General features: G+C 37.6%; 1 protein-coding gene across 2 annotated transcripts; it reads right to left on the reverse strand.

Annotated features, from left to right (window-relative positions):
* Positions 1-9,382: 9,382 nt before the first annotated feature.
* On the reverse strand, positions 9,383-21,436 carry AQP11 (aquaporin 11). 2 transcript variants are annotated; one of them, XM_065882162.1, is made up of 3 exons: positions 20,505-21,436; positions 13,035-13,151; positions 9,383-9,729 (listed from the first exon to the last, which is right to left on the reverse strand). In XM_065882162.1, exons 1-3 carry the CDS (start codon positions 21,121-21,123, stop codon positions 9,650-9,652), a joined length of 816 nt encoding a protein of 271 aa, XP_065738234.1. In that variant the 5' UTR covers positions 21,124-21,436; the 3' UTR covers positions 9,383-9,649. The 2 variants fall into 2 exon arrangements, with proteins under 2 accessions (XP_065738234.1, XP_065738235.1); XM_065882163.1 differs by lacking the exon at positions 13,035-13,151 and having other exon boundaries at positions 9,644-9,729; positions 20,505-21,123.
* Between the last annotated feature and the right edge of the window lie 599 nt (positions 21,437-22,035).

The raw sequence follows: 22,035 nt of genomic DNA on the forward strand, positions 1-22,035 counted from the left end.
AATTTCTCAGGGCATACTTTTCAACTCTCAATTTTCTGTTTTCACAGACACCTGGGTAGTTATCAGACTGATTTGTAATTACAGGTTTATACTTGGACTTTTTTTTTTTTTTTTTTTTTTTTGCGGTACGCAGGCCTCTCACTGTTGTGGCCTCTCCCGTTGCGGAGCACAGACTCCGGACGCACAGGCCCAGCGGCCATGGCTCACGGGCCCAGCCGCTCCGCGGCATGTGGGATCTTCCCGGACTGGGGCACGAACCCGTGTCCCCTGCATCGGCAGGTGGACTCTCAACCACTGCGCCACCAGGGAAGCCCCTATACTCGGACTTCATGACCTTAAAAATAGGTTAGGAAAGCTATTCACAGTTACTTGCCTAATTAGTGACTAGTGTGTCACCACTAAGCGCAGTGTTCTTTTCAGCACTTTTTCTTGGTTTCCCTCATCTTGCATGGTAGACTGAAAAAAACGAATATTCTTTTTCCTGACCAGACTCTCATAAATACTGAATTTGTTACAACAAGCAAAGATAAAGGCCGCTTGGAAATGGGAACTGAAATTTACTGAGACCTTGTCTGTACTGTTCTAGGTTCTTTACATGCATTATGCATATAATATTCTTAACCACCTTATGAGGTATAGGTGCCTTTATGATCCCACTTTAGAGATGAGGAAACTGAGTTATACAGGGAGAGGTAAAGTAACGCTTGAGGTCACATAGGTAGGGAGCTGTGATTTTTAAGCCTGTGCTCCCAAATACCATTCAGCCTTACCATCTACCAGCAGCTGAAAGGAAGCACATTTTCTTTTTACTGCAGGGTTTTCAGTGTTAAAATTTCAATAGACAGCACAGGAAGTTCCCAAATTTCTCTGCTACCAATCTCAGCAGCACTCATAATTCTATGCTAGACGTTTATCCATTCTTCAGTAAGCAGTCTGGGTATTCTTATGGGCTAATCTTAGCAATTCTATTTGAATTCCTTTTAAAAGTCATGTTTACATGCTTGTAATCATGACTTTTAGTGAAACATAAGGTGCTCTTTGATAACATATCAACAAAATGTTGAGATTCTGTGCACTGTGTTTCCTGTAGGCACTGCTGCGGTCAGCCTGGTATTGTGGATAATGCCGTCAGCTAAGATGCAGGAGACCAAGCATCTAGTTCTGACTTGGCAGACAAGATATTTAACCTCTCTGGACCTACTTCCTCATCTTTGTAAAATGAGAGGACTAGACTTTCAAAGTCTAAATGACTTTAAAAGAGTCAACTGTAACATTCTGTAATAGTAGGCAGGTGTACCCATAGCTTTGAGAAAATAAGAGAAAGAAGAAAAGATCAGGTCACACTTTTTAAAAATAAAATTCATAATGATCAGCAAGCCAACATTTCTTGATTCTATTTGAACTTAATTTTAGGGTTGCTGGAACTGCTTCTTGGTGTAGAGGAAATTTTAAGAAAAGACATAGACATTCTCGCCCCATAGCTAGGGTTAGTGGTTGTCTGATCTAGGTTCTATTGTTTAAAAATGTATTCATTAAAATATCCCAGTGGATTTCTGCCTCCCTCAGGTCACTTCGTCAGATATTGATACTTTTCAGATAGGCTTGTTTAAATGTTGATTGTGTATTTTGAGATCTTGTTGGGATCTTGCCGGTATTGTTAAAGATGAGGGATTATGCACAGATGATCATAGTATATAGCCCTTTATTTTTAGAAGACAAGTGTGATTACTCATTGTTCAGAGAAATTTTAGATAAAATTTTATTTATCTGCAGGATTTCAGATAGAATCACTATATAGTTAATTGTCATACAAATCATATTTTTAAAGTATTTCTAGAATGGGTGAATCTTCATCTGGTACCCATCTTCTGTGGCTAGTAGATAGTAATTAAAATCTGAGAAAATCTCTTATGAGGATTCTGATAGAATTATTGCCATCCCTTGACAAAGAAGCTGCAATTGAAAAATACTTTCACTAGCGTCTCGCTTTGTCTGCTCTTATCTACGTAAATAAAATCAATATCTAATGTCAGGGACTTAATAACTTCAGATGAGAAATCAGGACAACTTTGGGGAGAGCAGTGAACTTAGAATTGTTGTTTTTAGCACCATTTTAAGAAGATAAAATAGAAATACATAACTTGGATGAGAAGGCTAATAAATAAAAGTGTATACAGGCGAATTCTTCTTAGGATTTTATTTTTGGATTATTTTGAAGATTGTATGAATCACTAACAACTGTCTAGAAGATGATGCAATAAATGTTAATTATTACCAATAGTAGTTAATTCTTTCTATAACAGAAAGAAGCAGCTACAAATGTAATGTTAACTCAGCTCTTAGAATACATCTGAGATGCCTGATACTTAAACTTCCACTGAGCAATTAAAACAGATGTGATAAAATTATGCATTTTTCTCGAAGGACCTTCAGGCCTTCACTGCAGGTCTCTACCCTTGCTCTACAAGGTCCAATGGACTTGCTCATCTAGTTTCTAGGTATGTAACAGGCTAGAAAAGGAGAAAAGGGGTGGTTGCCTCAGGCATATTAATAGCAGCAGTAAACAGCTGACAGAATTATGAAGAAAAGCAAATATGTATTACCCCAAAATATAGCAGTCTAAGCCTTCACAGCGTGTAATGCAAATATGAGAGTAGTGTAGCAATTTATGTTCATAAAAGTATGACCAAAATTATCAGCCTAAATTCTGGTTGTAAATATCCAAATCTGGCTAATTTAAGCAGGAAAAAAAAAAAAGCAAACAAAAGGCTATCTGGTAGCTCACAAAATGGACATGAGAGCTGAAATAAACCAGGCTTAGAGAAAGGTTAGGAACTAGGATTGGTTTACATAAGATGTTGTGATTCCTCTGGGTGTTAGACTGATTGAATTGCTTCTGTGTCTTTGAGTCACCACAGGGTCCTGGTTGGCACTGTGTGTGTTGCCAGAAGACAGGACTATCTGGCCCTTTTAGCTTCTGTAGTGGAAGGGCACTGCCCCTGCCCAGATTCTCACAGTGGTGGATTATCCCAAATAGAAAGGATGCTTGGATGCTGGCTTGCAAAATTTACAGCTGTCTACTGCATCCCCAAACCTTAAAAAACAAACAAACAGAAACAACAACAACAAAAACTATAAATTGGGGTTGTATATAATTAAAGTTAAGAAAGGTTTTTATAGAAACTGAGGGACGTACTATTGATATTTGTCAAAGCTTAAAATGCACATGAGAGACCCAGAGACTTCACTTAAAGGAATTTATCTAAAAGGTAAATTTGCACATTAGGAAAAGTCATAAGCGCAAGGATATTAATTGCAACTTTATTTGTAAAAGACTGAAAACAACCTCAATGTCTATAGTTAAGCCTGGGTCAATTATTTACAGTACCTCTGTACAGTGGAAAACTGTATCCCTTAAAAAGAATTGGTTAGAGGGAAGAGATATGGGAACATATGTATAACTGATTCACTTTGTTATAAAGCAGAAACTCACACCATTGTAAAGAAATTATACTCCAATAAAGATGTTAAAAAAAAAAAGTTTAGATACTATGTACCAATAATGAATAAGCTCCAAGATACATTAGATTAAAAAACAAGACACAGAGATATTTGTATAGAAGAAAAGGGGCTGGAGGTTACAATGGGGATTATACGTATCATGTGCATATACATGATGCATAAGAAAGTTGTTTGGGGGAGAAGTAGGGGACTGGGGTAGGAGGGAGACGAGTTTTTTTTCCGCGTTCATGGGTTGAATTGTGTGCCCTCAAAACGATATGTTGAAGTCGTGACCTCAAGCATCTCAGAATGTGACTTTATTTGGACATAGGGTCTTTACGGAGGTGATCAAGTTAAATTGAAGTCACTAGTATGGGCCCTAATATAGTATTTACTGGTGTCCTTATCAGAAGGGAGAATTTGGACACAGAGACAGACATGGCAGAGGGAAAGCCATGTGAAGATGGGGGGTTGTAGTGATGCATGTACAAGCAGAGGAATGCCTGAGGCTACCAGAAGCTAGGAGAGAGGTCTGGAACAGATGCTTCCCTAGTGCCTTTAAGAGGGATCATGGCTCTGCTGACACCTTGCTTGGACTTCTGACCTCCAGAACTGAGAATAAATTTCTGTAATTCTAAACGACCTAGTTTATGGTACTTTGTTATGGTGGTACTAGAAAACTAACACATCTGCATGGTCGTAATTTTTATCTGAGGAATAGGGATCTGGGCTATATATCATAGTTTGGAGTTTCAAAGAATTAAAAAATTTACAATTATCATTCATTGTTTAAATGCAAAACTCTGCAGGTAAAGGAAAAGTTGGTTATCGTTACCTAACTTTATAAATAATTTGTGTTCTGAAATATTTTGGGCATATTAAAAAGATTAACCTAGAGAATATTATGCTTAGTGGAATAAGTCAGAAAAAGACATACTATATGATATCGCTTATATGTGGAATCTAAAAATAATACAAATGAATGTATATGCGAAACAGAAACAGACTCACAGATATAGAAAACAAACTTGTGGTTACCAAAGGGGAGGGAGAAGTAAGGGAGGGACAAATTAGGGATATGAGATTAACAGATGCAAACTATTATGTAAAAAGTAAACGGGCAACAAGGAAATATTGTGTAGCACAGGAAATTATAGTCATTATCTTGTAATAACTTATAATGGAGTAAAATCCGCAAAAATACTGAGTCACTATGCTATACATTTGAAAATAATGTAATATTGTAACTCAACTATACTTCAGTTAAAAAAAAAATACTAATGTAACACATACCCATATACTCACATGCAGCTAAGAAATAAAATTGTACAAATACAGTTGAAGCTCCCTTTGTATTCCCCAGATCCCAGTCCCCTTCCTCCTCTTCAGAAGTAACCACCATCCCAGATTTGGTATTGATCATAACTATGTATGTGTTTGTATTTTTGCTAAATGTATATGTATGCTATAAACACTATATAGTATTGGGTTGCATGTTTTTTTTTAACTTTTATTAATTGAATCTTTCCGCTGCTTTTCCTACTTAAGCACTTTGTTTACTTTTTTTAAGATTTAAAATTTTAATTATTTATTTATTTTGGCTGTATTAGGTACTTTCTTGCTGCGTGCAGGCTTTCTTTGCTTGTGGCAAGCAGAGGCTATTCTTTGTTGCGGTGCACAGGCTTCTCTTTGCGGTGGCTTCTCTTGTTGTGGAGTACAGGCTCTAGGCGCGCGGGCTTCAGTAGTTGTGGCACATGAACTCAGTAGTTGTGGCTCACAGGCTCAGTAGTTATGGTGCACGGGCTTAGTTGCTCCGTGGCATGTGGGGTCCTTCTGGACCAGGGCTCTAACCCATGTCCCCTGCATTGGCAGGCGGATTCTTAACCCACTGTGCCACCAGGGAAGCCCCACTTATGTAAATCTTAAAGTTTGCTAGATTTTGCTAAACTGTTCTCCAAAACGATTGTAGCTATTTACAGTTCCACCATTAGGGAATAATGCTTCTCTATATCCGCATCAATTTTTGATATTTCCAGACTCCTGAATTTCTGCCAACCTGATGAATTTGGAAGTAGAATTTCATCAGGATTGTAATTTCCATGTTCCTGATTATTAGTGAGATTGAACACCTTCCTGCTTTGTATATTTGACTTTTCCGTATTTTTTGCCCAGTTTTAAGTTATTATTTTCTTACTGATCTGTCCTTTATATATTCTAGATTCCAGTCTCCTAGTCTGTGACTTGTCTTTTCATTTTGTTTACAGTGTCTTTTAAAAGCAGGAAGTTGTGGAATCCTGTGTGCTTTTAGAAGCTAGGAATTATTCCTTATGTAGGATGCTTTGAAGTGTGGTTATTCTAGCCCTAGCATTCTAATACAGTTTTGCTACAGTGTGTTTTTAAATAATGTGAACTAGCTCACAAATGATTGCTCAGTAGGGCAGTGATGTCCGTATAACCCAGAAATCACACTGGTTCATGTGCAGTTTTTCCCAACACATTAATATTTTGCACCAACAGTTGTGTACAGTTTTGTAATAGTTAAATCGAAGAATATATGCCTTTAAGTCTGAAATAGAGAGCTGTTGCATGATTTGATTGTTTTAATAGGATCACTCTGGTAATAGAAACAGGAAGTTATTGGAATAATCTGGACAGGAGTAAGTAGATGGAGGCTTGACCAAACTATGCTAGTAGGCCATAATGAAAAGTATGAAAGCCTACTACCCTAGAAAAACACATGTACACAAGAAGACATGCACAAGAATGTTTATCACATGCATTGATTTAATAGTGAGTAAGTACAAATACCATCAATAGAATGGATAAACTATGCAGTTTGAATTAACTAGAGCTGCATGTATTAACTTGAGTTATATGTTAGACAACCAAGTATAGAGTTACATTTACGGATGGATATGAGTCTGGAGTTCAGGACAGTTGTACAAGCTGGAGACAGAAATTTGGCAGTTACTAGGATATAGTTGCCATAAAGCCACAAGACTGGATAAAATTACCAAGGGAGTAAGTATAAGTAGAAAAGAGCTCAGAGGACTGAGCCCTGGGAAACTCTATCATTTAGTTTGGGGAAAGGAGGAAGAATAAACTGAGAAGGCAGTAATTTTCTGGAAGTGAAGTGATTCAGGAGGAGAAAGCAATAAATTGTATCAAATGCTGCTGATAGGTAAGAAGTATGAGAACTTGATTTAACAGCATGGAAGTCATTGATGGCCTTGGCAGGAATTTCAGTGGAATGGTAGAGTTGAAGGGCTGACTAGAATGCTTCAAGAAAAAATGGGAAGAAGAAAACTGAAGAACTTCTTCAGACTCCCACCATCACATCTGCTTAACCAACTCTTCTTGTGCCCATATATTCTTACCTTTTCTCCTGTTACTATGAATGATCTGTCTGTGCTTCTAGCTAAGGCCAGCCCCTTCAGTTGTGCACTTGCTTCCATCTTTGCTAGCCAATTAAAAACTATGGACCTGGGAAATCTCCCCTCCCTTTCCTACATCATTATTTTCTCTACTGCATCATTCCCCTCAGCATGTAAACATGCTGATGTCTTTCCCACCTGAAAAAAGGAAATTCTTTCTTGACCCAATTTCCTCCACATGTTCTTTGCTTACAGCAAAAGTCTTTGAAAGAACTGTCCTACTGCTATCTCCAGTTTTTCTTCTATTTCATGTTTGGGTGCAGGCATGGAATAAGCAGACAGTTGGATTTAATCAAATTGTGGTTAAGCCATGTGAGTATGATGAGATAAAGGAACAAGGGAGTTAAGATTCTATGCAAGAGTGTAATTTAAGCTGCTGAAGGAGACGAGAGTAATTGAGAGGGGAGAAAGATGTGAAAACGTGGTGGTATCGGTGGACAGAAGTTCCCCGTGGGGGTTCAGAGGATCATTGGAGATGAGATAGTAGGGCGAGTGAGCTGGAGAGAGGGGTTAGTGGTTGGGGAATGAGGTATTTGAGATCAGAGAAGAGTTTGAGTTATTGGTAATGACAAGCTCAAGGTATGACCAAAGTTGTAGTTGAGGCAGAAGAGAAGGGAAAAATTATTGAAGAGCCTTTCAAGTTCAGCCAATGAACTGGGAGGCCAAGATATTGGAAGGATCGTCTTTGTAAGTATTGAAATCACCAACAAATACAGCTGGAGTAGTGTTGTGGAGAGTGAGAGTGAGACAGGAACTAAATTCCTAAAGGATCAAGAGGGAATTGAGGGGACTGTACAGTAGATAACTGCAATAAGAAGTACCCAGGTAGAAGGTGGCATGGTCTGATTACATGTTTTTAATGGGGGGAGCAGAGAATAGATGAGGAGAAAGGGACCTGTTCCATCTCCAGGCCCAGTGGTATCAAGGGGTGTGATAGAGAAAACAGCTAAGCTACCATTTGAGAGGACCGCAGGGGAAGCCGTGTCATCAGAAGTCACAACCTCTAATTCTGACAAGTGCATTTTAGAGGGCTGGGCATTTTCACAAATTAATACTCAATTTTCTTAAACCACAGTCTCATGATAAAGAGACATGAATAAAAAAAAATTCCTATAAGAAAAACAGCCATGAAATAATAAGTGAAATTCAGCTTCATGTTTGGAAGAGACATAGGGAGTGGCAAAGGGACTATTTTAAAGGGACCAGTCATTTTGTGTGCTTGTAATAGCAGAAGTCAGGCCTAATATTGACTGATCTTTTGATTTTTTTCAAGAGAAGCTAGAATTATGGATTTTTGTGTGGTTTAAAAGCTTAAAATAACTAGCTTGTTATTTTGTTTTAAATACTGTGCAGGCCAAATAAAACAAGTCAGAGACTGCATTTAGCCATTGTTGCAATTTTATGAACTCTGCTTTTTAAAATAGAAAATACTACGGTATGTATTCCTAAGTTCAAGAGTCAAAAGTCCATGCCCGTCAAACTGGCTGCCTTGTTGGGTAGCCTGCAGCAGTCTGGTTCAGTCTGCAGGTGTAAAGGGAGTGACTATCACAGGCTGATCACCAAGCAGCACTTAGATCACCTGGCAGTTTATCAGTTGCTTAATTGATTATTACTCAAACAGATCTTATTTCGCCCCCCCACCCCGCTTTTTTTTTTGCTTTCAGTTTTAACTCTGATAATGGAATTCCTTTGAAGAGAAACATACTTTTATCATCTGAACTTTTAATAAAAAGTAGACATACAATAAAAGAAAGCTTCTAATAGAGGAAAACTTGAAGGTTCTTTAAGCCTAAAAAAAAACCGCTGTTAATTCCTAAACAGATTGTAACATTATAAAGTATTTAATGTTTCTTTAAAATCTTCAATTTTCCTTTAGTCTTAATGATGACGGAGAATATTTTTTTGTATTGAAGTAGAAGTTTAAAGATGGTATTTGGCTGTATTTGACCTTGGGCAAAGCAGTAAACCCCCTTCTAGACTTCGTTTCCTTATCTGTAAACTGGAGATTAAAAATACATGCCCTGCCTACTTCATAAGGTAGCTGTTTAGTCCGATGAGAATGTGAAAAGCTTACACCTCGTATGAGTGCTTTATTCTACTAAAGAATGACAGTTTGCCTAAAGCTAGTGAGATTGTCTATTTAGAGAAAATATTTTAGATTAGAATATATTTAAAATTCAGGAACCCCCTTGAGTATGAGTAGGTATATAATCTACTTCCAAAAGCAACTTTCCTATTGAAAGATGACACTGCTGATGGTATCACTGTGTGAGGTAGTGGCTGAAAAGTATCCTCTCTCCAGTTTTGTAAGCATGACTGTTTGAACTTTGGTTAAAAATCTTGTTCATTCAGGTGACACATGATACACGTACTCTTTCTTGGTCCTACCATCACCTTCCCTTCCCTTCTCACCCTGTACTCAATTTCTTTTTCATCAAAATTAACAATTATCACTTGAGATTTATATTTAAAGAGTCTTTTCTAGCAGCATTTAATACACGCTTAAAAGAACAAGTCTTAACTGAAAAACACAGGATACCTCATTTTCACAGTAATTTTTTTTAAGTCCCAGTGATGAAAACTCTAAGGCAGTTTCTTCAAAGGAAGATAACATTGACGACTCCAGTGCAGCCAGTGTGTGAATATTAGGTGATAAAATCTTTATCACATCCATCTTGACTGTCCTGAAACTTAGTCTGAGTCTTTTAGAATAGTTACTCCTTTTTATTAATTGTGTGGTTGTTATACAGCCATGGAAGGAAAAAACTGAACATCAAAATCATCAGCAATATACCTGAAAGAAAAGTACAGTAAAAACAAAACAATCCCTAAGGAAGTTAATAATCATTCAGTGGTTATAATTTAAGATTATATACAGTTACATACCTAGAGATTTGTAGAGCTATGTTTAAGAGAATTAGCTACATCAGTTCTACATGAAACATGTAGGTATTTTAAAATATAATATTCTCACATTATTTTTCTTCAACGATGAATCCTTAAAAACAGTATGTACTTGGAAAAACCAGTAGGATCTAAACAATGAATTCAAAGGATAAATAAAATAGATCTGGAGTTCTAGTTCTGGCTTCATTACTGACTTGCTGAGTGAGAAACTCTGGACTTGTGTCTCCATTTTAGTCTCAACGATTAATAGCTTTTAGAGCTGTATTAATAAGCAGAGTATCTGAAAGAAAACTTCAGTTGACGTTTTAAATCTTAAATATGTTTTTAAAAAAATCACATATTAGCAAATCTTCATTTTTGAGGTCATGCCAGATAAATCTAAACTAGCATATATATATATATGTATATATATGTAAACTGTGATTTTTTTAAAAAACATTTTTTAAGATTTAAAATTTTTCAGTGGGAAATAGGGACAGAGGAGATTTAGGCACAGGACTCAAATCACTGTCTAACAGAGAAGTCTGCAGTGGTTAATGTTTTTATCTGAAGGTATGTAGGCTTAAAGCTCTAAATCAGTTTAAACTTAGATTAAGAATGTGTTTTTGTCACATGCAGATTTGATAGTTTACTCCTGTTTGCTAACAAGAGGAAACCTTAAGGTTTGACTAGCATTTGGATAGCTTAACATATTTTTGAAAGATGAATCTGATTTGCAAACAAAGGCTTTAGATTTTTTTAAAAGTCAGAAACAGTCTGTTAATAAATCCACAAAATTTGACATTTTCTTTATAAAGTCAGCTAGAAAATAAGACATTACATTTAAAACTTTCTAAAAATGGAGTTGCAGTTTCATAGAAGCAAATAGAATTTGCAGATTTTTATTATATGAAATGTGTAAGCTAGAGAATTAATTCTATATACATTCTTATAGTCACATTTCTAACATTAATTGGGGAAGATGGCAGGGCCCATTAAAGGAATTATAATTATCTCTGCTATGAAGAGAAACAAGAAAGAACAAGGACCATGTCTTCCAAGAATAGTTTGCTCCCTGCTTGGTCAAGAAGGGAAAGAAGATAGGTATCTCGCAATTACTCTCCTCTGTCGCACTCTGTGGCACTGCCTAGTGTTTGTTTGCTTTGACTCCTCATCTCTTACTTAGCTCTTTGAATGACTCTTGTAAAAATAAAATTTATTTTTCTTATCCTTCTTGAGTTTAATAGTGACCTTATTTCATTTGAGGCCATTTCTTTTCCCAATGGGAATGTAATTTCAGTGTATGACAAAAGTCAGTGGCAAGCCAGAATTCAGTATTCTAAAAACTGTCATTTAGTCACGTCTTTTATCCACATCTATCGAATTATTTCTATATTGTTTCTCATTCACAAACTTCTGAAAGCAGTATAGGAACATGGCTCTTTAAATGAAAAACTAGAACAGAAATTTTATTTGGGTCTGTTTAGAAAAAGCTAGGAGATCCTTAGGTTAACAAAGGAAGAATCTTTGAATGTATATTTTCAACAGGCTAATTAGGGCCATACATAATTGCAGAAAAGTTTGATCCCAATCCCATTTTTAAAAGATCCCTTGGATAGGAAGTAAAGAAATAAAAGTATATTTGTTTTTCATTTACATATTTGGATTGTTTTTTGGATAAGTGGTTCTTTAAAATGTTTTGGTAACGGCAACAAGTAATGTTCTCTTCCTGTTTGCCCCACACTGTCATGAAGAGAATATACTGTTTTCCCTACCCTACTACTGTCTGGTCTGTATATTTGCTAAAGGGGCAGAAGTGATTTCTCCTTTCTGTCATGAGACTTTTTTCCAGTATGTTCTTCCAGGAAAAAGTTATCAAGTGATTTAGGCTAGAAAATGTGTTTAATGAAAAAAAAGTCATGGTCTTTTTACAGAGAATGGCAATGACTTCTGTTTCTTTTTTCTTTTAAAATTCTTTTGGAAAGGCCTACTTTTTAGTTTTTTTTCAAGTAGTGAATGACATAATTCCTTAGTATCATGGGCCTACTGTTAAAATTGTAGTTGGAGCACATTAACAAATATATAATGTTAATAATATATGTTCATTTCAAATAAGACATATTAAGAGAATTTTTCCATATAAAAACTTCAGTAGACCAGTCCAATTAGTGATATTTTTAACTTCATGAACTTCAGTGACCTTTTTTACTTCTTAAAAATTAAGAGCAGAGAAAATTTAAAGAACTTACTGGAAAATACTAGTAATCAATAGATGAGAAAAAGCTACCATTATTAGCATTTTAAAATACAGGTTTTCTCTGATATTCTTCATGTTTAGGCCTATAGATATTGCTGAGCATAATAGATACTAAATGTGAGGAAAATTCCTAAATGAAACGAATGGAAGGAATGGAAGGAGTGAAGTATGATGGCTATTCAAACCTGTTATGCCTGTGTTCTCTCCTATAAGTACCCTCCTCCCCACCCCCTTTTTTTTTTAAAGAAATGAGCAACAAGAAACAAAATGCAAACCGGATAAAAAGAAGGATGAACTAACAGAAGGCCAGCTATCCTCATATTCATTTATAGTTATGAATTATAGTCAGGCTTAAAACAGATGACTAAACAAAATCAAGAAATGCTGATAACTTACATAAGGAAATGCATATCACGATTACAGTTATTTTATAACTTTTTTATGTTATTTGACCTACCTGAAAAGAGGAGTTTTACATATCTGATCCAGATAGAGATAACAGGAATGCAACTTGTGGAAAATTTTAAAACTACATTTATTATAGTTCTGCATTGTTTCATGAGATGCCCTTCTGTAAAATGAGTCAAATGAACTAAATAGTATTTTATTTGGCGCTCACAAACTTGAAAAAAACAAATTCCTTTAGCCAAAAAAAAAAGATTGTTTTTAAAGGAAGTAATTACTCCTCATTTTTTTGCCCTCATATCTGAGGGCTTCTTAAAGGGGTATCAGACCTCAAACTGACTACCCTTAACTAGGTAATTTGTTTCTTTGAAGATAAAAACAGTTTTAAAGGATACTGCACAAAATAAAATGTTACTTCAGGCATAACATTTCCTACCTTTTTTCTTTTCTGTCCCTACTCTGGCTTTGGAAATTGACATGTTACAGTGACATTCCATATCATATTTAAAATATTCTAATCTTTTAATTATATTAAATAAAAATATGCTTACCTAAAGAAGGAGCCAGCCAATATACTATAAAAAATTGAAGGAATGCTTCATCAAAACACTTGAAATGTAGTGAAAGTGCCAAAGCTGGATTAAATACAGCTCCTGTTAGACTTCCTCCTGTAATACATTTTAAACAGAATGATACCAAACCATATATCTTACATTTTCTTGCAACTAGAAATACAGGGATTACTAAATGTAACTATTTCATTTTAGGTATTTAAGTATTCTTATTCTGTAATCTTCCTTTGCAGAATCACCTGGCATAGAGGATAAAAATAGATTATAGATTATAATATGCCAGGTGCAAAAAAGTGGGGGTGGGGGGACAAAGGACATTAAGAATTTTAATCCAATGCTTTTCCTATAGTATATTATAAAATGCACATTGAAAGTTAACCTGCTCTGTTATTGTTCCTACAGTTTTATAAAACAGGAGATTTGGCTGCCCTTCTTAACATTCATCAACTTAAATGAGTGAATAATAATAAAGATAAGACGAAAGTACATTTAAACATTTTAAATGGGTACAATACCCCAAGATCCTCTTGAGCAGAAGTACCTTTGCTTTGAAAACAAAAAATGGACCACAGCATTATCATTGACTCCATTTTTACTTGGCAGCAGAGCCCTGAAGAAGTGACTGAGTAGTGTGTGAATTATATCTCAATAAAGTGGTTACAAAATTTTTAAAAATAAAAAAAAGTGAGTAGTCGTGAAAGATAAGCACAAATTCTAACTGTTGACTACTTTTCAGGATTCATGGTCCAGCTCTGCACAGGGTCTCTCTCTGAGATGGGGCCCAGGAGCTTATAGTTCTGGCTACACAGCAAGTAAGGAAAGGCAAAAGAGGTTGGACTGCCTGTCCAGTGGTACTCACCTGAACTGTGGCTCAGCTTTTCAAAACATATTCTAATTGTACCCCTGAGATAGAGACATTTCTGGTGGTGGTTCCATGTGGAAGCTTGGGCACACTTGTCTGCCTCCGACTCAGCCACAGCTACGGATCCGGAGATCTTCACAAATTTTACGTGGACATATGCCACTATAGCATGTTAATTGTCTTTATAAAATGCAGTGAAGTAAAATTGGAAATTAAGAGACCCTTTCATAAGATTTCACTAATGAGATTTCACTCCTGATAGGCTGAAAACATTGAAGCTGTGTGGAGGTAAAGATGTTGACACTGAACTGAGTTCACTCCATGGCTAAGAGTCCTTTTTAGCATACCAGCCTCACAGCATGATTCATATTTATGCCTCAGCAATTATAAATGACATCACATCATGGACCTTCAGGACCACTCTTGAATAGTCAAATCTTGGAATGTTAAACCTGCAATTGCCAAGGGCCAACAGAATTGTTTGGTTGGCATGTGGTCATTTCAGCTTAATTCCACAAAAAATTATTGAGTTCTTATGCTCTGGACACCATGGATAAAAATATAAGGATTCACACAGATCTTTTTAATAAAATATAATGTAATATGTGCGGTGATAATATAAGTGACCTGTGATTTTTTTTCGGCATTTATCAATAAAAATAGACTGAATCATTGCCCTCATAATTAGTTTGCGTCAGTTTTCCCATTAGGTCTTTGGTATCTCCATTAGGTCTGAGAACACTGTCAGTCAGTTTTATACCATTCTAAAACTCCAACTACTTCACACTTATCTTCTAACCCTTACATCACCAATTCTGCTCAGTGTGACTTGGTAGAAGCTGCTCCTCCTACCCAGAGGTACAGTCTATTCTCCTGTCTTGGATATGGATTGGCTTTGCAACTTGCAATGACAAATAGAATGCAGCAGAAGTGATGCTATGTGAATTCTGAATGTGAGAAGCAACACTGAGTGAATTCTAGGTTCAGGTCTCAATAAAGCCATCGTCGGTTTCCACTTTTTACTCTCTTGGAACAATGTCCTGACCATGTAAGTGAGCTGGAGGATGAGAGGCCACAGGGAAGAAAACTGAGGCATCTTAGATTGCTGTTGGTACCAACTGCTGGACGAGTGAAGCACCTTGGCTCTTTCAGACATACTAACTGTCCAGCTATATGATCTCAGGAATTTCCTATCTAATCCACAAAGTCATGAAAAATAATAAATTACTGTTATTTTAAGGATAAGTTAACTGATTCAGAAATCCATTGTGTCAACAAAAGGCCCAAAATGTGGCATTGGCTTTGATGTTTTAGACTGGGTAATTCTTTGTTGGGAGTTGTCCTTTGCATTGTAGGATTTTTAGCAGCATTCCTAGCCTTCACCCACTAGATGCCAGTTGCACATCCATCTCCCACCTTGTAACAACCACAAATGTCTCCAGACATTGCCAAAAGTCCCCTGGGGGGGGCGGGGGGCAAAACTGTCGCATTGAAAACCACTGTCCTAGAGAACTACTGGTACTTGTATACTAGTAGACACACATAAGGTTGTTTATTTATAGTAGCAATGAACTGGGAAAAACCTAAATGTCCATTCAGAAGAAGGTAGCTAAATATACAACTTTGTTATTAATTTGGAATACCACTCAGTACTGAAATAAGTGAAATCTCTTTACTAATATAGATCTCCAAGATAACATTGAACCACACCACTAAAAAAAGCAAACTGCAGAAAGTAAAGTATGATACCTTTCATGTTAACATGAACACATATAATAGTTTCTATAGGGTCCTATCTATACGTATAATAAATGCACATAAGAATTTGGAAGGACACATATGCACACACAGAGGACTACACTGGTGAGAAGAGTAGGCAGGGAAGGAGAGGGGACAGGCATGAAGGATGGCAATAAAAAGTCTCATTGGTAATATTTCCATTTTTTACAAAAATAACACATTCATGTATTGTGTAATTAAATGTGAATTATTTAAAAAGTAAGAATCATCCATCAGGCACAGAACTTACAGAAAATGGCTTTGAAAAATGAGTTACTATTTATTGATGTCTGGAGGGGAGAAGCCATAACATGTTGAAGAAGAGGTATCAACAGGGAGATCCAGCTGGCTGACTGCCAAGAGTTTTAGAAGACAGTATGACCTTGGTGAAATTACCACAAAGACTGAGTCCCAAATCTGATAATTATAGGCACTAATGTTTCTCAGTACTCCTAAAGGGAATCAAATTCTCTGTGACAGAATGACACTAGTTAAAATCATGTAAGACTCGTGTAAAAGCTAGAATGTCAATTAACTAATTTATAATGGAAGCTAGGCCTTTCCAGTGACCAGAACATTTGTGCCAGTTACTTTGGGAAGAACTTGGAATACATTATTCTTCATCATAGTCTGAAGAGATAGGTAGTGTTATTCTCCATTTTAAAGATGAGGAAACTGAGACCTAAATTATCTCTCCTATGGACACAGTCCAACTCCAAGGCTGTGTGTTTAACCACTATATTATACTGGCATGATAAAAAAAAAAGTTTTGGACCTTCGTTTGAAGCTGTTTTTCATTTGTAAATTGGCACCTGTTTCATATGGTTATTGATTAAAAATAAACATATGTAAAGGACTTAGTTCCCTTCTCCTTTGACAAATAATCTTACCCAAATTCTTCGTGACTTAGAAGGATACAAAAACCTCCTGAATGGAGTAATGAAATGAAGTAAAAATGCAGTTACTTCAAACAATATATTAGGCTTATTTTGAAAGCTCTTAGACATAAAATATGGAATACCCAGATATGTATTACTTCTTTCTATTTTTAAATGAATAGAGTATTTGCTAATTCATTCATTCACTCATTCTAAAAATAATGAGTATTTATTTGTAACAGGCGACACCATGCTAAGTCCTAGTTATAACTTATAATGAATAAAACAATTTTAGTCTCTCTACTCATAAAGCTTACTGTCTGGTGGAGGAAGACAGGCATTACATCAGAAAACAAGTATATAATTTAAAAATTCTACAAAGGAAATGAACAGGGTACAGTAATAAAGACAGCCTATTTGGATATGTAAAATAACAGATTTTTTTCCCAATATGTAATTAATTTAAAAATGAATGCAGTTCTCTCTTACCCTGGTCATTGAACCAAATTCTCCCAAAACCTAAATTAAGGAAGATTTGCTTGAAATTTCCATTAATAGTTTTATAGCTTTAATATGTTAATAAATCACAGTTTTTTTTACTTTATTTGGGAAGTCAATAAATACATGATAAGTGGTAATGACATCAGTGGCCTCCATCTGCACATCAAAGTGCAGGGTGCTAAATCAATAAATACACAATGAGATGCTTGATCATTGGCCATCCAAGGAGCCTGTGGCCATGCTGCTGGACAGTTATGTTCTGTAATCTTAAATTATCAGTTCTTTTGATGTGACCTGTATTAGGGTCCTCAAAATGCAAGTGATTAAAGAAATATCCCAGCATGCAACTTAGCCAAACCAGTACTAATAGTATCTTAGAAGTTTAAAAAAAAAAAAAGAGAGAAAGACATATCAAAGTAACTTGTAACCATGCCTGATTTAGCAGATGCTTCCCCTGACTTTCCTTCCCTATCCATTCTTAACTCCTTCCTACAAAAGCCTCACCTCTGCCTGGTAAGACACACACTCAGCTAGTCCCCAAACAGTTCACTCTATTTAGAATAACTGATCTAAAGTTATGACTTATATCCATAGAAAAAATGGGGAGTGACACGGCTTCGCGCAGCACTTCCCAAAGTATGTTCTCTTCTGCTACACACTCCTAGACAAAAGGATTCCGTAAGTTTGAAAAACTGTGTTCCACATGCTTCTCTTGTTGGAGTTTCACAATAAACAGTAGCATAGTAAAGGCTCTGTGAAGTCTTAAATTAGAAAATCTGTTTAATCCAGTGTTTGCCAAATTTACTTGGCAACAGAATCCTTTTGTAACTTAAATTATTTTAAGTTATGCTAAAATATACATAACATAAAATATGCCATTTTAACCATTTAAAAGTGTATATTCATGGCATTAATTACAGTCACAAGGTTCAATCATCACCACTATTTCCAAAACTTTTCCATCACCCCAAACAGAAACTCTGTACCCATTAAACAAAAAGTCCCTATTCCTCCCTGCTACCCAGCCCATGGTAACCTCTATTCTACTTTCTGACTATGAATTTGCCTATTCTGAATATTTCATATAAGTGGAGTCATATAACATTTGTCCCTTTGTGTCTGGCTTATTTTGCTTAGCATAATGTTTTCAAGGTTCATTCCTATCGTAGTATGTATCAGAACTTCATTCCTTTTCATGGCTGAACAATATTCAATTGTATGTATATATTTTTGTTACTTTTGAGGAATATGCTGTAGAAATGCTGATAATGAAATGAGTATAAGCTTTAGTGTCAGTTTAAACCATGGTTCCAGCACATTCTAGCTGTGTGACCTTGGACAGGTCATTTCACTTTTCTGAGCCTCACTTACATAAAAATGGGAATAATGTATTCATCAGTGGGTTGCTGTAAGGATTAACTAGGATAACTCATATAAATTTCCTACATGCTTGGCATGTTGCCCAATGAATATTCTTATCTCCCTTATATTGGCAGAAAAGGAAGATCGTAATAGGGTATCAATTTCTGTAACAGTGCTAAATAATTGTTAGGTTCTGTCCCTGCCAACAGCCTCCAGCACTGCCCAATATTGTACCCACTAGCCACATATGGCTATTGAGTACTTGAAATGTGGCTATAGCAACTGAAGAAGTAAATATTTAATTTTAGTTGATTTATACCTAAATAACCATATGTGAGTAGTGGCTACTGAAATGGCCAGCAAAGTCTAGACTGGAGCAGTGGTTCATATTGGGATCACCTGGGAAAATTTTAAATCTACTATTGCCTAGGCCCCTTCCCACAGCAATTAAATCTTAATCTTGGCACCCAGATATGGGTATGTTTAAAACACTCCCTAGGTGACTGTAACGCAGAGAGAATGTTGAGAACCACTGCTGTAGTGATCCCTTCACTCTCTCCTCCTCCTCTACCAATTAGTGTCTTCATTTCAGCAATGTCGATGTCAATAGTGTGAGGGGAAGAAAAAGAGCAGTGTTTTTGAACACCTTAAATTGTTATTTTATGGGTTCTTTCTAATAACTCTCCTTATATTTATGTATAACTTCAATTATTATCTTGTTTTTCTTCTCTCAAAATCTGTGTCACTTATAAAATAGGTATTGGCTAATATATACAGTATTATTATGAAATCATAAATATGTATTAAAAGTACAAAAATAGGAAGAATACCAATTTAAAGATAATCAAGAGAGGGAAGAGGAACTGTGTATAACATTTTATTAACTTAAAACATCTTTTAAATGTTTACCACTTCTAATTATATAAGTACAGAGCTAAATTGTGGCATAACTTTTTTCAAGGGATGTTTCTGCTTTGGCCCAAACCTAAAACTTTAATAAGCAACTACTCACCAACCCCTCAAATATGCATAAATCCTTCCTTCTCTCCTATACCATTTATTTCCATCTGCCTCTACAAAAAAAATGGTACTAGATCTAAAGAAGTTGAAATGGATTGGAAATTCTTTCATTTCTACCTAGGAAGTCAAGCATATGTTTAAAATTCCTTATCTTGAGGTTTGCGTCTACTCATAGTTTCCCTTTCAGTGGGCAGAAGACTGACTCTTACTACTAATTCCTTTTATTAGATTCCTGCCTCCAAAACATCTTAGAATTCAGATATAGTCCTAATGAAATATTTTGTTGTGATCATTTAAAATAACACACTTCATCATCAAACTTTTGTTTTTTGGATTTTCTTGTCCCATTTGGAATATTCAGATTATCCACTAAATCTGAGATCTGTCAAGGTGAACAAATGGTTTACGAGAAATCAGCAGATTCTCAAGAATTATTAGTTTTTAAAAAGCGTCTTTGATTTCAAGCACGTTTTGATTTTAAAACACATCTTTCTTGATAGGCCATTAAAAATTCACTTATAACTCAAGATGAATTATTAAGGAGATAAATGATTTTAAGTAATTTTGTAGAAAAAGAACTAAGAAATAGAACTACAGAATTTCTACTTCCCACTCTTACTACTAACCAATCAGGTAGCTTGTGCTTTAAATTGGAAGGAACTTTTGACACCCAGGATCATGTTTCAGTGAGAGTCTCAGAAAGGATCTATACCAAGTTGGCAAGAGGTAGCTGATGTTATCTTTCCTTTCTACCATTACAACAATCCCTTTGTAGGATATTTGAACCCTTGGCAATATCTCACACGATCTCAGTTTCAGCACAGAAGTGGCTTTCTCTGGGTGTTAAAAAAAAAACAAAACACTGAATGGAGGATCAATATTTCGACCCTATCGGTAAAGAATGAGCTGCAAAATGATTAGAATTACGGAGATACCAATATTGACTTCACAGAGGCATAATGGTTTAAAATGTATCTTGGCAAAGAACTTAGAGCCTCAAGTCATAGAAGCTCCGGACATGCCAAGTGTTTTGTGGGAATAACAAACCTGCATAGACCAAAAAGGTGATGAGTGCTGACAGCAGGTGGATACGAAGCTTGGTTCGGACCTCCTGGAAGTGCAGCAAAGCGCTGTGGAAGATAAAGGAGGAGACGGCCTCTATGATGACCGCTTTGGGCAAGTCCACTTGGATGGGATTCCTGCAAGCGAAGCTCCTCTCGCTGACGTGATACTTGGTCAGTCCCAGGCTCCACAGGGCGCCCATGCAGTATCTGCTGCACAGGGCACCAATCAGCTGAGCTAACAGCCTCATCGCACCCGTCTCAGCGGACATTCCCCCCAGCATCATCTGCATCATCACGCCGCACGGGTTGCTTGAGGTGCCCACCAGAGTCAGGCCATGCACCAACGAGAAGAAGTAGGTTAGCGTCAGCGGCCAGGTGGGGTGCAGGGGTTCCTGCTCGCTCAGCAGTTGCAGCTCATGGGTGCAGAAGCAGAGCTGGAACGTGGCCAGAAACTCCAAGACGAAGGCGTGGGCAGTGGGCCTGTTCAGCTGCTGCCGGGTGACCACGCGGGCCAGCCCCATGAACAGCACGATCGACAGCATCAGCCCCAGCGAGATACAGGTGTCCTGCATCTCGGGCCAGAGCCCCCGCAGCGCCGTCATGGCTCTCTCAACACCAGACTGGGACGCCTGCTCTGGCTCGGCAGGAGGCGGTCTATGGGCCGGAGTCCTAAGTCCTCAGCCCCGCCCCCTCACGCCCCTCGGGGCGGGCCGACTCTAGGCTTACTGGAGGCACCGGGGGCGCTACGCGAAAGGCTCCTCCCCTCCCCGGCTCTGAGCTAGGGTGTTGTTACCAGAGCCGGGGAGGAGGGGCGACGAGGACAGCTCTGCGAGGGCACTGGCTGAGGGGCCAAAGGTCAGCAGGAGCCGGACAAGCACACGCCCTCGCCGCTTCCCTCTGGGACTGGAAGCAGGCGCGGGTGGGGCAGGGAGTGGAGGGAAGGCGCGCGTCCGGAGGCCATTGCGCATGCGCGCGGCGGCCCGCGCGCCTTTGCGAGAGGCTAGGCTTGGGGCCGCCGGACCCCTGGCGACGCCGGGCGCGCTTCTCCCGGTGCTAAGCGGGAGGGCGCGCGCCCCTTGCGCTTGGACAGGTGCTTTGACGTGGGAACCTTGAGGGGTTTTCCTTCCCCGCTCCTAAAACTGTAAAGCCGGCAAGCTGGAAAGACCGCTAAAGCTCATCTCGGCCAACCACCTCGTTTTTAATTTATGGGGCGACTGAGAAGACGGGAAGTGACGGAGGTGCAGCGCGAAGGTCGGGGGTGGGGCTGGGTGGTGGTTTGCGGGGAGTAGATTTCAGAGCGAACCAGGGCTTGACCTGTGTGAAGAAGGGCAGGCAACTGGGTCTCCTTGAGCCTTAGTTTTTTTCACCTGCCTGTGACGTTTACCTCGTAGAGTTGTGGGTCAGACGACCCACCTCATCGATTTGTTTTAAAAAAGCATGGAAGGCAAGTAGCACAGAGCCTGGCAGACAGGAAGTGTTCAAGAAGTGCTAGGCTGAAGTTGAAAGAGCACGTC

The sequence above is a fragment of the Phocoena phocoena genome, chromosome 8 (genome assembly GCF_963924675.1).
Source record: "Phocoena phocoena chromosome 8, mPhoPho1.1, whole genome shotgun sequence".
NCBI lineage: Eukaryota > Metazoa > Chordata > Mammalia > Artiodactyla > Phocoenidae > Phocoena > Phocoena phocoena.